Source organism: Nilaparvata lugens, chromosome 2 (genome assembly GCF_014356525.2).
Source record: "Nilaparvata lugens isolate BPH chromosome 2, ASM1435652v1, whole genome shotgun sequence".
In the NCBI taxonomy this organism is placed as follows: Eukaryota; Metazoa; Arthropoda; class Insecta; order Hemiptera; family Delphacidae; genus Nilaparvata; species Nilaparvata lugens.
In genome coordinates, this window is record NC_052505.1 from 85,562,328 (window position 1) to 85,579,439 (window position 17,112).

Consider the following 17,112-nt stretch of genomic DNA (forward strand, 5'->3'; position numbering starts at 1 on the left):
CTTTCTGAATTGAGATTCACAGATTTTACAAATGGTGAATATCAAACCTGGTGACTCCATTGTTTTGCATGAATCAGGAATTGCTGGTTGCTCCTGGAGCTGGTTATTCCCTTCACTACTTGATGTACATTTGTTTTCATTCCTATAAGGTAGCTTCTTGCAATTTGCTTGACTGCTACTTGTTGGTGAATTCCAATCATTTAATCCTTGCAATTGTCGAAGCAACTGAGTTTGTTCATATAAAAGAGTGGATCACCTTTCTTCCACAAAGTTTGGTGGACCTGCATAGTGCTTTTGAAAGGTTTTAAATATTGAGGAAACAATGACGTCTGAGCTCTCAATCATACAAATTTGTATCCGGGTGGCAGAGCACAGAACCTTAACAAATGTTCCAATATCCACAACATCCTCGCCTAGTGCAACAGCTTGGTCTGCTGTGAACCAGTATTATAGCCGCTGGTTATGATGTTATCCCAGATGCAAAAGATCAAGTACACTTTCTGTGTATAGGATCTTTATGACGTTGTTATACCCCATTTTCCCCTAGATTTAGCAAAGGGGTGGACAAGCCAGCTCAAGGGCTTGGCTTTGGTCGCTCGTTCGGCCATGTTCTTCTTGGGCCTGTAATAGAGCTCGACCGTGATCTTTATCTTCACTCTCCTTCATCTTGACCTTCTTCGGGCCAGTGCTTTCGTCTTTGTCCTTCAATTTCTTGAGGCCAACCTTCACATCTTTCAACATGGTATTGTCAGTCACTCTACGCTTCTTTCGATTCTGTTGAGAAGCGGATTGTAGTCTGGTAACTACATCATAGATAGTGCCAACATCAGGAGAAACTTTCAGATACGGATAGTCCTTCAGATTTCCATGAAAGATAGCAAATTTCAAAAAGTGTTCTGCTATCATATTATCCTGTCCAGAGCCGCATTGCCGAAACTGCTGTAAGCGTCTTCTTAGATCAGTCTCAGTTGCAGTCAGTTCTCCACTACATAGTTTTGGAGTAGTAGGAGATTTAAAGTTATGTCTCATTGCCTCTGACTCATAGCAACCGAAATATGGATCTTTCATTAAATAGGCATTGTTGACGACACTGTTAATCACCATTGTCGCAAAGTTGTTGGTTATGGCGTTAACGTATACGGGCGTTGTTTCCATCACTTGTACTGGTGGTAACTTATCAGTGATGCTCTGCTGTTCTTTGTCCCGTATGGATTCGGTCTGTGCTGGCTCTTCGTCTTCACTCATGAATTCATGAGGATGCTTTTCAGCGCGTTCACTGGTGGTAGGAGCGCCTTGGTGAGAACGAAATGGATGGACAGGTGGCTGAGGATGGTCCGTATTGTCTTCGTCTCCGGAATCGATATTCATGACGTCATCTCAGTCATCATCGTCTTCATCTCTTTCAATTTTATTCTGTTCTTTTTCATCAAAAAGGAAGCGTGTGATGTCCAGGATATCGATATGACACGTTGGAGTTACTCTGACTTTGCCACTGCGGGTGTGGTTTGATGCTTTCTAAATTTTCATCATGTTCTTCTTGGGTCCTTCCGCATACAATAATATCATCTAAATAGGCATAACATGATGTCAAATTTTCTTGTTCTATGATTTGATCAATCACTTTCTGGATAGCAGCTACTCCATTCGTGACTCCGAACGGAATTCTTTTGAATTGATACAGTTTGTGTCCAACTTCAAATGCGGTGAAATGCCTTTCCTCAGGCAAGATTGGTATCTGGTGATAGGCAGATTTCAGGTCAATAGATGAGAATATTTTATATTGTGCTACCTTATTGACTAATTCTTCCATTAGTGGTAGTGGATAGGCATCCAAATTCGTGAATTTGTTGATGGTCTGTGAATAGTCAATCACCATACGTTTCTTTTGGTTCTCTCTTGAAGTAACAAATGCTTGAGCTCTCCAAGAAGAATGACTATTTTCTATAATATCAGCATCTTTAAGCCGTTTGACTTCATTCATCATAAACAAGTAATCCTCTTCTGAATGTCGTCTCGATTTAGTTATTATAGGCCGACAGTCCGGTTGAAGATCACGAAACAATGAGACAGGTTCTACTGTAGCTTGGGCTAGAGCACACTTTTTAATTTCATAAGTAGGCCTTCTTGTGTCATTGTCTTCATTCAGTTGTAGTGCTGCTTTAGATCCACCGAAATCAGAAGTGATGGATGAAAAGTTCTTTAGAAAATTGTGTCCCAAAATTACACTAGCGCAACATTTGTTCAATACGATCAAAGGAAAATCATTATATTCTTCGTTCTGGAAATATATTTCACTCAAAGCGCACTCAGTTGTTTTAGTGTTGCAGGCACTTGAAGCAAATGTAATCAAATTGGAATATGGCATAGTTTTCATCTTCGATTGTACTACTAGTTTCTTATCTATAAAACTTGCTGTGCTCCCAGTGTCTAATAGTGCCAATGTATCTATTCCATTAACACGTATAGGAACAAGACATTTTGAGAGGTCAGTGCTGGTATTTGCTGCTGAAATTACTGTGGCAGATACCATTTGGTTTTTTTATCGTTTCGTGCTCTGCATACTTTTGAAAAATGGCCTATTCGATTACAAGTTAGGCATGGTTGTCCTTTTGCTGGGCATTGGCTATTATCAGTATGATTGTTATAGCCACAAAATCTGCATTGAATCTTCTTTTGGTAAGAATTATGGACTAAAGTCGTTTTCTCGGTATTTTTATTCTCGTTTGCTAGGACTGTGTTAACATATTCTGAACTGGTTTCGTATTCTTTAGCAATGTTTTCAGCATTCTCTAACATTCATGCTTGTGAGATAGCGTCTTGCAAAGTTAGCGATTTCATTTCGAAAAGATGTTGTCTGATTTTCGATGATTCTAATCCGGAGATGAATGCGTCTCGGATATATTCACTTCAAGCAGCCGTGACTGCTTGAAAGTTACATGGTAAACTTAGCCGTTTTAGTTTATTATAGAATTGATCAATTGGTTCTCCATGGGTTTGTTTTGCTTTAGATAAGCAGTAACGTGCATATACTACATTTTGAGGTTTTATAAAGCTTTCTTCAAGAGTTGTTATAGCTTCTTCAAATGATATACAATTGCAAATACTTTCAAAAATATTCGGTGACACATAATTGATCAAAACATTCAATTCATCCTTTTTCGGGATTGAACTGTTTTTTAAGAAGTTTAAAAATGTTACCTTCCAATGTCTCCACGTTTTCGGTGCTTCATCTGAATCTTGGTCAATCGATAAAACTGTTGGTTTCAGTATTTTTCCAAGCATTTGGTTTTGCGAATCGTTTTCTCCTTCACTGACTAAATCTTGACGTTTACTCGTTTTTCTTTTCGGACCCATTTATTTTATTTTTAATGTCGAATAAATTGTAATAGAATTTGACTCAACACGAGCTTTATTCGACATTAAATATGTGTCTTAGTAACAGAGATAACAGATTATAAATATTACAGCTGTTTTATCATCACAGACAACAATCCCATCTGGGGCACCTTTGCCATGTCCGGCTTTATGGTAATTCCATGTTGTTTGTTGCAGGTCCCTGAAAGTCTAGTGTAGTTTGTTGCAGTGTATTCTGTAGGTTAGGTTCAGTTTAGTTTTTTTTTTAAGAAAAACAAAGGTTAGATTCAGTTTGTTATAAGGAGAACAAAGATTAGGTTGAGTTGGGTTTAGTTTGTTTGTGAGAGGACAAAGGTTGAGTTAGGTTTGTTAAAAGAAGAACAAAGGTTAGATTGGGGATTGTTTTTTTTTTTTAAGAAGAACAATGCTTTGTTCCAGTACTGGCTGGATGACCCATCAGGCAGGAAGTGGATTTTGTGATTGGTGTTGCAAACCCAAGGAGAAATTCTAATATTGGGCTGAAGTGAGCCCAAATTGTTGCAGGACCATAATCCAAATTTGTTGAAATTGAGCAGAAGTTAGTGAGTGACAGTGGTCTGGAATGATCTTGTCGGTATCCCACAACTGTGTGAAGCAAAAGATTGAGACTAATTTCCCTCCAAAGTGGACTGATTGGATCTCTCGGTGGTACTCAGTAACATAATCTACATGAGGTACATGGCAACTTCAAGGCCTACCAATGACTAGTATTTAGGAACTATGAGTAATAATAAATGTTGAAAGGTAATTAAATCTGTAAGAAACTAATTATTTATTAGATCATAAATTGTTGAATATTAAAGTATTATTCTTAGGCTTTAATTTTTTGTTTGGCAATATCACATTGGACTATACAAAAGGCCAGGATGTATTTACAATGGGAGTGAATAAAACGGATTCAGTTATCACATAAGCATTAATTACAAAACATTTCACTTGAATGGGATAGTAAGTGTAAGATAATACGGAGATCATCTCTGTAAACAATAAATTGATGTAGGCAATTCATTACCTGTGCTACATTTGTAAAAAAATATTCATGATTGTTATAGCCATCACACTTTATGCCCAGCATACACATCGCTGGTAATAAACGAGGACAGGCTATGTGTTTGAACACTGGCATGCCGGGTAAAACACGTTGACACCCTATTTTGATCTCTCTGGTGTTTTAAGGTAAAACATGTCAACACGCTATTTCAATTTCCCTGATGTTTTGAGGTGAAACACGTCAACATGCTATTTTATCTCTGTTGTTTTGAGGTGTTTTCATTTTTGGGATGTCCTCCCTCTCTTGTGGCATCTCCTTAAGAGATATGCCCTCTCTGTCCTCTGATGTCTCTTTAGGTGGGGTGTGTTGTGTTGGCAAAACATGACTATGAGTGATTTACTGTTTCTTTTGTTGAGTTTTCATTTTTTCTTCAAGTGGGATGCCTTCCCTTCTTGTCTCCCTGTCTCTTCAGGTGAGACTTCCCTGGATTTTTGTGTCATCTCAACATCAGCTGGTGGGATGGCACTGGGGATTTCAGAATCAATGAAATTCTGAAGATCTCCCAGGAGATTAACCTCTTCCATTTGTGTCGGAAGGGCCAACTGTACAAAAAAGAAAAAATATGTACGATTCAACCCTCTACTCGTAAGGTGGCTTTGAGTGACATACAAGGTATGGTCGGGTCATATCCAACCCAAACACTTCATTTCGTCCTTTATATGGAAATGAGAGTAGAAACAAAAGTATCACTAAAATATGTTGTATTAAATGTTTTTCCAACATATTGAAACGAAATAAAATTGATTAATAAAGAATAAAATGAATAGAAAATATCAGAATTCAGTCAAAATATTTTGAAAGTTACATTGAATCTTCATTTATGTTGTCAGTTGAACATTTAGTACATAGTACTGTTTTGTGCTCTCCACAAACACAAGAGTTGGTTGCATTGAGTACAGAATTCACTTCCTTTTCTGTCTTTTGAAGGATCACACAGAAAACATCTTTTTTCGTTTTTTAGCTTGATTTGGGTCCTGCAATACTTTGGCTGGCTGCTCCATTTCCTTTCCCAATATTTTGGCAATTGTCTGTCGAAGCACTCTTGGAATGTGAGTATTTTCCAATCTTCTTGGCATAACAGGAGTAACTGAAGCCAAAGCAAGACTTTTCAAGAACTTGGATCGTGCTTGGCAAGAAAAGGAATCTAATTTAGAGTTCCACTTGAATAAGACAAAACTATTCACTGCAGCTATGTCAAGTATTCCAAAGAAGTAACTTAGTGGCCACTGTATTGTTTTTCTCTTAGTAGTTTTGTCATGGCAAAGTTTATCTAGAACATCAACACCTCCCTTAGTCATATTGTAGAATTGCACTATTTCAGGTTTTTTGACTCATTGCCAGCTATTCCTTCCTGATGCATTGAAGATAGTAACAACACTTTCTTGTTTTTCTTATGATTATATGCAATCATCATTTTATTGTCTTGATACATGAACTGACTGGATCCAACTGCAGCTGTAGCTAACATGGAAGGCGGTATCTCTTGTTTATTTTTACGAAGGGTCCCCACCAATGTAAGTTTCTTTTCTGATAGTGTTTCTGACAACTCATACAAAGTAAACCAATTATCAGTTGTCACATTGCGATTGGTCCCATAAATAAGCTCTGTGAGCTTCAGGACATATTGGGTAGGAAATGATTGATCTCCCTTTTCTTACCAGCTTCTTTTCCTATGTAAGGAATGCCTGAGATGAAATAGAATGTTCTGGCATCACACAAAGATATAATTTTGAGTCCATACTTATCTGGTTTTGAAGGTATGAACATTTTGAAAGGGCAACGACCTCTAAAACCAAGTAAAGTTTCATCCACTGTCAAATATTCAGATGGAGTGTAATACTTCAAACAGTGACCATTGAATAATTCCCATATCTCCTGGAAAGCAGCAAACTTGTCATTAGCTTTTCTCTGATCCCTGGTATTTTTGTCATCAAATCATATGTTTTGTAAGAGAAAGGCAAATATTTCTGAGACATGGTGCAATGAAAGATTGAAGGTCCATAAGCTTCAGAAAACATATCATCCAGGCACAAACCAGAATTTTTAAGCACTCCACTCATAAATAAGAGACCTATAAATGCTTTTATCTCTGTAATATCTGTTGGGCCTATGAATGAATAGTTAGCAGCATATTGAACTTTGGAATGTTCAATTTGAGCATTGGTGTTTATTACAATTATCTCGAGAATCTTATTATTTATGAACAAGGAAAAAAAGTTCTCCATTTATCACTCCCTTGGCTTCATTTTTTGGTCCTGGCAGATGTGTAATGACATTTGTTTGTGGTGTTCACGAAAACTTTGAGATCTGAAGCTTACTGGACCAAATAGTCTCACCATCTTTCCCTAACTCATAATCTTCTGTACCATCATTTTCACTTTCTACGTTTTCATTTTCAACCACAGTATCACAGTCCATCAGATCTTCTTCAAAATCACTATTCACAAGAAGTTCATCTTCTGACTCAGAAACAATATCATCTATAGGCTCTTCTTCACTGTCACCATCTGAAACCCCACTCTGCTGACGATTTAGCTCTTCTAATATCTCCTCGGAAGTCAAAAAGTCCTTGGTAGAAGCCATTCTGCGGTGAGAAAAAGTGTATGAAAGGAATAAAATGTTCAACAGTTAACCAAAAATTATAACGTTTAAGGTATGGTTGGGTCAGATCCGACCCAAAACAAGCACACGCACCAAACAATTGATAATAATAGACTGAATACTGCACGCTAGAAACAAACAACTGCAAGGACACATGCCAATTGACTGACTCATAGGGTATCTGGCAGTTTCCCCCACCCAAAAAAAAGTGGTGGGAGTAGGGAGATGAGTAATGCACGCCTGGATCAGATCCAACCCGTACTGTACCAGTAGAGGGTTAATACACAAGTGAAAGTAGGTTTTGGTTTGTGCGTAAATGACATTTATTAGAACCTTTTTAAAAAAGAAAAAACAATACTACATGAGTAAATAATAATACAATTTAATCAGAAACAGTGAATGCCCTAAACATATCCCTTTATTGGGCATTAATTGGGCAGTTTGAGTTTAGGTGAAGAAGAAGAAGAAGGAAAAGACAAAGAAGAAGAAAAAGAAAAAGAGTGGAGAAGTAGAAGAAGAAGAAGAATAGGAAATGCTCCTATTCAAAGCATTTAAAATCTACCTGATATCACAGGTAAAGCAAGTGTAATCAATATGTCGACATGCTATTTTGATCTCTCTGCTGGTGTTTCAAGGTATTACATGTCAACACGCTATTTTGATCTCTCTGCTGGTGTTTTGAGGTAAAACACATCGACATGCTATTTTGAATTCTCTGCTGGTGTCTTGAGGTATAACACCTCAACATGCTATTTTTATCTCTCTGCTGGTGTTTTGAGGTAAAACACGTCAACATGCTACTTTGATCTCTCTGCTGGTGTTTTGAGGTAAAACATGTCAACATGCTATTTTGATCTCTCTGCTGGTGTTTTGAGGTAAATCACATTGACATGCTATTTTAATTTCCCTCTTGTTTGGAGGCGTTTTCTCTTTTGGGATGTCCTGCTCCCTCTCTTGTCATGTCTCTAGGAGATATGCCTTCTCTTTCTTGTCTCCCTGTGACTTCCATGGATTTTTGTGATGTCTCAACATATTCAGCTGGTGGGATGGTGCTGGGGATTTCAGAATCAATAAAACTCTGAAGATTTTCCAGGAGATTAACCTCTTCTGTTGGAAGGGCCAACTGTACAAAAAAGAAAAAAATATGTATGATTTAATACATGAGTGAAAGTAGGTTTTAGTTTGTGTGTAAATGACATTTATTAGTACCTTTTTAAAGAAGGAAAAGAAAATACAATATTACATGAGTAAATAAATACAATTTAATCAGAGACAGTGAATGATCTAAATGTATTCCTTTTTTGGGCTGTTGTTTTGAGGCGTTTTAATTTTTGGGATGTCCTCCCTCTCTTGTGGCATCTCCTTAGGAGATATGCCCTCTCTGTCTTCTGACGTCTCTTTAGGTGGGACATATTGTGTTGGGAAAACACAACTATAAGTGATTTTAATTTCCTAGGTGTTTTGAGGCATTTTCTCTTTTGGGATGTCCTCCCTCTCTTGTTGCATCTCTTTAGGAGATATGCCCTCCCAGTAGGGACGTTCCGATACCTCAAAAGTATCGATACCAGTCCTTGGTATCGGTATCGAAACTAAAGTATCGATACCTCTAAGGTATCGGAAGAAATGTATCGATATGAGAAGGTATCGGAATATGAGTACTTTTGAAAATTAATTCGATACTTCTGAAAAACCAATGTTTCCGGTTTTTTATTGATAATGATAACAATGTTCTAGGTAACAAAATGTGAACAACTTTATGCCATTGTTTTACTAAGAAAATTGCAATTTTTACATAAAAAAATAATAAAACTGAAATTTAAAGTGTTTCTTAAAGAGTTTCATCCACTCCATCCTACCATCCATGATAAACCTTTTAATTACTTCCTTTTTCTCATGGCTACTTATCAATGTTTTCTTTAAATACAAATAATAATCTCAGTAAGTCTACCCTTAATACTATTTTTATTTCAAAATGACATGTTCCGGCTTCTTAGTAATTTTCAAATGACACAAATTAAATCAAATGTTAAATAAAAATTATTGAAAAAAAAGTTAACTTGAGATATAAATTTACAGAAAACTCTAATAATACTTGTTCAGGATATTGAGGGAAAGGCATCAATATCACCAAAGTAAAGTCTGTCCAAGCAAAGAAGACCCTCTGACAAGATGAGAAAATGACTCTAGCTTGGTCAATATTGGTTCAAAAATTATAGATCAGAATTTTTCCCACAATTGAGACCAGTATTTGAACCAATATTGACCGAGATGGAGTAATTTTCTCATTTTGCCACAGGGCCTTCTTTGCTTGGTTAGATTATAACACTTATGCATTATTAATGCAGTAAACTTACTTCAAAACTTAAAATTACTTTACTAACTAACTTAACTTTGACAAACTTAATTCACCCTGAAAAAACTCTTCATCTAAATCTCCAAGAAACAAAAGCTTTTCTAGGTGTTTCCCAGAGAGTCTATTCCTTGTCTTTGTTACAGTGGCACCTGCTTTTGAAAATAAATCTCTTAATAAATTACTTCCTTTTTCTCATGGCTACTTATCAATGTTTTCTTTAAATACAAATAATAATCTCAGTAAGCCTACCCTTAATACTATTTTTATTTCAACATGACATGTTCCAGCTTTTTAGTAATTTTCAAATGACACAAATTAAATCAAATGTTAAATAAAAATTATTGAAAAAAAAGGAAACTTGAGATTTAAATTTACAGAAAAATCTTATAATACTTGTTCAGGATATTGAGGGAAAGGCATCAATATCACCATAGTAAAGTCTGTCCAAGCAAAGAAGACCCTCTGGCAAGATGAGAAAATTACTCTAGCTTGGTTAATTTTGTTCCAAAATTATAGATTTGGTTTCAAATTATAGATCAGAATTTTTCCCACAATTGAGACCAGTATTTGAACCAATATTGACCGAGATGGAGTAATTTTCTCATTTTGCCACAGGGCCTTCTTTGCTTGGTTAGATTATAACACTTATGCATTATTAATGCAGTAAACTTACTTCAAAACTTAAAATTACTTTACTAACTAACTTAACTTTGACAAACTTAATTCACCATTCACCCTGAAAAAACTCTTCATCATCTAAACCTCCAAGAAACAAAAGCTTTTCCAGGTGTTTCCCAGAGAGTCTGTTCCTTGTCTTTGTTACAGTGGCACCTGCTTTTGAAAATAAACGTTCACAAGGAACAGAAGATGCAACAACAACTAAAACGTTTTTTGCTTGTTTGTAGAGTAAGGGAAACGCACTTTTCATCTCATCCCATTGTTCCAGAGGATTTGATTTCAGTGGAGCTACTGGATTCCCTAGATATACAGAAAGTTCATCTCCCTCACTACCCCTGCTTGACTTTTTTTTCTTCTGCCAATGTGCCAGTTCTTTATGGTGTTGCCAGAAGTCATATGCCTGTGATGAACTAGCAGCCATGTCTTCATCTGATTCTGAGCTTGTAGATACTGAAGCTTCCAATTTGATCAAGTCCCTCAGCTTTTTAATTGCCTTAGTACATGCAACAGGATCTCTGAAATGGAGGTTCTTGAATCATGGATCCAAAAGTGTAGCCACAGCAGCATGGTTGTTGTACTCAATAGCCCCAAATCGTTTTTGTACTTCCTTTTTCACACAATCCAGGACTTGCTCCACAGCAACTGATGAAGTTTTAAATTTGTCCAGTTGTGACACCAAACAGCTTACTATGGGAACAACTTTTGATATTGTGACAAAATTTTCACCTGATACTTCTCTAATCGCAAACTCAAATGGTTTGAACAGAGATATAACTGTTTTATCACATCAATTTCAGTTGAAGTCAACATTTCAGGCCCTGTTGTTTTTTCAAGTAGAATTTCAGAAACTATCTTCAACATTTCAATAAATCTCTCAAGCATGTAATATGTTGAGTTCCATCGTGTCTTGACATCCAGGATTAACTTTTTAACTGCTCCCTCAGCAATTCCACTATTCACCTGGATTTCCCGTAGCTTGTCTGAGATATTCACACTATTTTTCACCCACTTGACAATTTCTCTTACCTTTTTTATAATTTCTTTAATTGAGTCATGATCAGTTGCAGTCTCAAGAACCAAATTCAAGGTATGTGCAAAACAGGGCAGTTGGCTTCTCTCCCCAGCAAATCTTTTTGCAGCTGCGACAATGTTTGCTCCATTATCTGTTACTATGCACTGTATAGCTGAAGCTTTAATTCCCCATTCCTCACAGATTCCTCCCAGAACCTCAGAAATATAATCTGAGGTATGACTTAATTTCAACTCTTTCACTGCAAGATTTAAATTGATTGCTTTTGTATCCTTGAAAAAATGAACCGTGACACCAAGATAACTTTTTTCACTCATTGTTTCTGTCCAAATATCTGTTGTCAGACAGAGGCTGTTCACACTGCACAATAACTCCTTAAATTTTGTAGAACATGATTCAAACTTCTCGGTGAGCCTTTTCTTTATGTATTTTACTGATGGGATTTTGTAGCCTGGAGCTAATTCCTTCATAAGCCGTTTGAAGCCTTTTCCTTCAATAACTTGGAATGGTCACATATCCTTGCAGATGAAGAATAAGATGCACAGAGTGATGGTTGAATGTCTGTCACCACCCTCTGAAAAATACACAAAACACACCATTCTTTATAGGATATTATAATTATTAATAATCAGTTTTGAAGAACTTTCACTAATAAAGTGAAACATTACAAGTATGAACAATAATGTTTTATAATAAATGATGTTACTGAAACTTTCTTTCAATTTTTCAATTAAAATCCTTTAAATTTTCTTTTTAGAATATTTCATCAATGATCTAATAACTACAGCTTTGAATAATTACCTACCCAGACAAAGTACGTAATAATATTATTGGTGTAGTCATTCTATAAAATCAGTAAATCATTAAAATTATCCCTTACTGGCAAGTGTGAGGTTGGTAGTAAAATAAGATCATGAAACTATTTAAATTGAAAATTGTTTATTCACAGCCAACAATACAGTTTGTATAACAAGGCATAGTCATTACAGTTTAATCCATGTTAGCAGGCTTTAATTCTAGGTCAGTCAAAGTTAAAACAAAAACAAGTAATATAAAATAAGAATTAATATATACTATATATAGCAGGTCAGTTGAAATTTCGATAATAATTTTCTATTTTTGCAATGCATAAAATGTCTCTGAGACTAAGGGCCGATTTCTCCACGAACATAACGGGGTGTTAAGCAGCTAGTTAGCTCTAGTCAGCTGATTTTAAATGGGTTTTGTAATGAGATTATTCGTTGGTTAAGAACTAACAATCGGTTAGATTTTGGTGAAATCGGCACTGAGATATTAAAAAGACAAATCACTTGATAGCATCTCCTCAATTGAATAAAATGCTTTTTTCTTGAAAAATGTTGTGACTATACTTTTGAATTGTTTGTTATCCCTTTGGCGTACTCCTATAGGCAGTTTATTGAACAATTTTATCCCAGTATACCAGTACATCTTCTGTGTTTACGAAAGTCGTACACGATCGGAATTAATTTGATTACATGCTCTAGTGTTGTGTGCGTGTACTTAGGTACTTTTAAAGAACAAACACTTTCTCAAGTGTTATTCTCATACTTCACCGCATGGTTTTTTATAATATTTTTAATAAGAGTCACAGTACCCTTTTAAATACTTTGATTTATGCATAACATGTTTTGGCTACTCACAAGCAAATGAACAAATAAACACTATGCATACTGTACTTATTATAGAATTAATTTGTTTATTTACATTTGAAAATGACTCATGAGTAGTTGGAACATATTATGCATTGATAAAAATATTGAAAAGGGTACTGTGATTCTTATTTAAAATAAAAAACAATGATTAGTAGCTGTAAGATAAAGGAAACATTTAGTCCATAGTTTTGTGATAAGCATAATTCACCTTTCAAAGATGCAATTTTTTCATAAGACTCTGTGATTGGGTTTCGAATATTCTGATGTTTTTGATCAGGCACTGCATTTCCTGTACAACCACTTGTACTGGGAAGATTGACATCAGGCTCATCAATCGCATCATCATTCTTTGATGAGGTTGTGGTCGTTTCTTTTCTATAATAACAAATCATGAAAACAGTTCAGTTTTGCAATAATAATGATATCAAGTAACCTGGCTGGCTCAGGTCTTGAGTCAGAGTTTTCAGGTCGCACCTGATCATTCTCAGGACCTCTGACATGACCTGACGACTGCTTTTTAGGCAGCCGGAAACACGGGAGTGGCCCGAGAAAAATATCTTACCCAGGCTGGGATTCGGACCCAGGACTCTTGGATTACAAAGCCAGCATCTAATCCACTCAGCTACGGCCACTCCAGGTTTTGCATTAATACTAGCTAATTAACAATGGTACATATCATATTAGCAATGAACCACTAATAAACAGATTAAACCTATATTTGCTTTTAAAAAGATCATATTATAATATTTTTGGTTAGAGAATTTGAAGAGAAATTTGAAGAGAAATTTGATTTTTTGAATATAATTTTACTTATATTTCAGGGGTTCTTTTATCTTCCGTAAGTTTGGAAATAGCTCAATATTTCTTGTACCCAAGTAATTTGTTAATTTCTGACACCGTGGATCTTACTAAAATTAAAAGCTCTAATCAACTGTGACATTAAAAATTTGGTCTGCCATCTTTTACCCGCCACATTAAATCTTGGTTGATTTTTCCAAGTGAGAAGTTGTCATGTTATACATGGTTTCTATGCAGAAATCGATATGTCTATCGGTTTCCAAGATATTTCAATTATAAATCTGAGATGATAACTAACTTACAATAAATCAGTTAATACCTCCAAAATGATTTGACTTCAATGATGTGTGGCTTTGACCAAACAATTTCTTTTAAAATTCTGCATAGAAATCATGTAGGCTATAATAGTATAATATGACCACCTTCTCATTTGAAAAAATCAACTAGGGTTCAATTATTGCTTTTAGCGAATTAAATCTTTGATGTCACAGTCACAATTAAATAGAGCTTTTAATTTTAGTAGGATCCCCAGTGTCAAAACCAAAAAATTGCTTTCTTACAAGAAATATTGAGCAGTTTCCAAACTTCTGACCCACTCTTTATAAACTTCATTCTGAATATATATTTTCAAATACAGTAGGCCTATGTATCTAAATTAGGAAGAGAAGATGGTTTGAGCTGTGCTTTCATCTTCAAAAATAGCCTAATTTTACTTCAGTCTAATACCTACTGTACTTTTGTACCTACCATATTAATCTTGAATAACTTAAATGATAGATTGTGTAGGAATCCTACAAGGATAGCCTATGCCTGTTTCAACTAGGCCATTTCACCAACGGTTTTCTCAACTTCAAAATAGAATAGAATTGGCTTAAATTTCTTGTTTACCATAGGCCTATATTTATTTAGGTCAGTTGATAGTATTTAAAAATATTTCAAATAGTTTTGAAAATAACTTTGTTGATAACAAACAACCTGAATAAACTCCCTTTAGACTTGGAGCCTGACGCTGAAGCTTTTTCGTTCACAGATTTACTTTTAATACTGGTACCATGAACTTTCATATGTTTAAACAAATTGGAGGTGTTTCCGCAGTATTTTATTTCTTTAAAACATGACTTGCATTTGGCAACTGAATGATTTGTTTTTGTAAAATACTTCCAAACATCTGATTTTGGAGGAGACATTTTTTCAAATTTCAATGAAACATGAAAATAACAAACAAAGAACGAACACTCAAACGAAATCACAGCTTTAGAGAGATAGAGTCTTAGAATGGCGAACTGGCGATAGCGATATACTATATTAGGCTTGTATCCAGATTATTGTTTGTCGACTACGATGGTCTTTCAAAGTTTCAGATACAATGATGATAAAATACTCAGTTGAATTTTATAACTACGGTACTCATTTGATGCAATTAGAGTAACTACTTTAAATTTTATAGACGATATAGATTTACCTGTAGAATTCTTTTGATTCAATATGACTGAAGACTGATCTGAGTACTGTTTGATTCAATACGAGTACTTTTGATTCGATACCGAGTAAGTATCGAAACAAAAGTATCGATGCCAAAAGTACTTGGTATCGAAAGGAAAGTATCGATACAAGTAAAGTAGTTACTTGTATCGGAACGTCCCTACCTCCCAGTCTTCTGACGTCTCTTTCAGTTGGACATATTGTGTTGGGAAAACACGACTATAAGTGATTTTAATTCCCCAGGTGTTTTGAAGCATTTTCTCTTTTGGGATGTCCTCCCTCTCTTGTTGCATCTCTTTAGGAGATATGCTCTCCCAGTCTTCTGATGTCTCTTTAGGTGGGACATATTGTGTTGTGAAAGCACGACTATGAGTGATTTTCTGTTTCTTTCTGTTTAGTTTTTATTTTTTCTTCAAGTGGGAGGCCCTCCCTTCTTGTCACCCTATCTCTTCAGGTGAGACTTCCCTGCATTTTTTGTCACCTCAACATCAGCTGGTGGGATTGCACTGGGGATTTCATTACTGGAAAGAAAATGAAAATACTGAAGACCTGTGTTTTTCCCGTGCTTATTTACGGTTCGAAAACTTGGGCGTTGAAGAGAGCAGTACTACAGGAAATAGCAACAACTCAAATGGCGATGGTGAGGAGCTTACTGAACATATGAAGGCTCTATAGAGTTGGAAATACATCTATCAAGGCCCTATTGTTACTATAGGCTTTATTTATTAGCATTATCGGTGAACACTGGCAAAACATGTCGACACACTATTTTTATTTTCCTGTTCGTGTTTTGAAGAGGTATAACTCGTCGACAGGCTATTTTAATAATTCCCCTTTTGTTTGAGGCACTTTATTCTCTTTTGGGATGTCCTGCTCCCTGTCTTGTTGCGTCTCTGTGCGAGATATGTCCTCTCTTTCTTGTCTCCCTGTGACTTCTAGGAGATTAGCCTCGTCTTCTGTCGGAAGGGCCAACTGTACAAAAAAGAAAAAATATGTACGATTTAATACACGAGTTTAACCCTGCGTTACATGCGGCCCTTTTTCATCACATGTTACACGCGGTGATCTGACAGATCACTCCAATCAATATCATTACTTTCCTTAATTTTTCGACAGATAAGTTACATTGGAGGTCTTGAATTGATAAAAGATGGTTCAATGAATATGTTTTATGCATATATTGTCAAAAAACGCTTCTTTCAATTATACTTGTATGTTAAAAAGTAAAGTAAATTTGACTCATATAATATTTGCCTATTCTAGAGTTTCAAGAAATACAAAGTTGACTGACTTAATTTTAAATGAAGCATAATGCTAATCAAAGTTAAAAACAAAGTGTTTAAAGTTAATGTTTCGAAAATCATGTTGAATGTCTTTAACTATCAGAGTGATAAAAAATAACTATACAAATAATCAAGAGGGTAGTATTCCAGGAGCTTGTATATTATTCACTGTTAGAGCTTGTGTCCAAATCCTCAGTGCAATCACTCTGGCATCTCATACGTGAATGTTCCAAGCATAGTGGCTTCTTACACACATGACACTTGTACTTTGTGAGACGCCTCTTTTTTACCACTTTACAAGGTATGCAGTCCAATCTCCTCTGTTCATTCTGCTCCACAGTTTGAAGATTACTTGAACCAGGTGTAGTATTTTCTGAATGACGTCTCTTCAGTCCTTTGGAAATAGATGTAGGCAGCCCTGTGTTTATAGTCGTTCGCCTGTCTATTTGTCCTTGTATAAGTGAAACTGCAAGTTGTCTTAGAAATGATCTTCTGCTCTTTACCATATTTTTATTTTCTGTATACAAAATTTGGGTATTTATTCCTGCTGTATTTAACATGGTGAAGAAAACTATCATTGGCCAACATTTTGTAGTTCTTGATATGTTATAGGCTGCACTCATCTGATCCACAATGTCTACTCCCCCCTTTGTTTTATTGTAGAAAGTTATCACTTCTGGTTTTTTTCTATCACCTGTTTCTTCATCGATTTTGTCATCAAAATGTTGAGATGACAATAGATAAATGTTTATCTTCGGTTTTGGGATGTA

At 35.6% G+C, this 17,112-nt stretch overlaps 1 protein-coding gene across 1 annotated transcript; it reads right to left on the bottom strand.

Moving 5' to 3' along the window:
• Positions 1–11,615: 11,615 nt before the first annotated feature.
• Positions 11,616–14,744, bottom strand: LOC120349709. The gene is made up of 3 exons (XM_039420236.1): positions 14,553–14,744; positions 12,988–13,154; positions 11,616–11,680 (listed from the first exon to the last, which is right to left on the bottom strand). Exons 1-3 carry the CDS (start codon positions 14,639–14,641, stop codon positions 11,616–11,618), a joined length of 321 nt encoding a protein of 106 aa, XP_039276170.1. The 5' UTR covers positions 14,642–14,744.
• Positions 14,745–17,112: the final 2,368 nt, after the last annotated feature.

Coding starts and splice junctions, on each gene's coding strand:
- LOC120349709 (XM_039420236.1), bottom strand. CDS start 14,641: ATGAAAGTTCATGGTACCAGTATTAAAAGTAAATCTGTGAACGAAAAA. Junction 13,155..14,552: donor TCTAAAGGGAGTTTATTCAG/GTTGTTTGTTAT, acceptor TTGTTATTATAG/AAAAGAAACGACCACAACCT. Junction 11,681..12,987: donor AAAAATTGCATCTTTGAAAG/GTGAATTATGCT, acceptor TGTATTTTTCAG/AGGGTGGTGACAGACATTCA.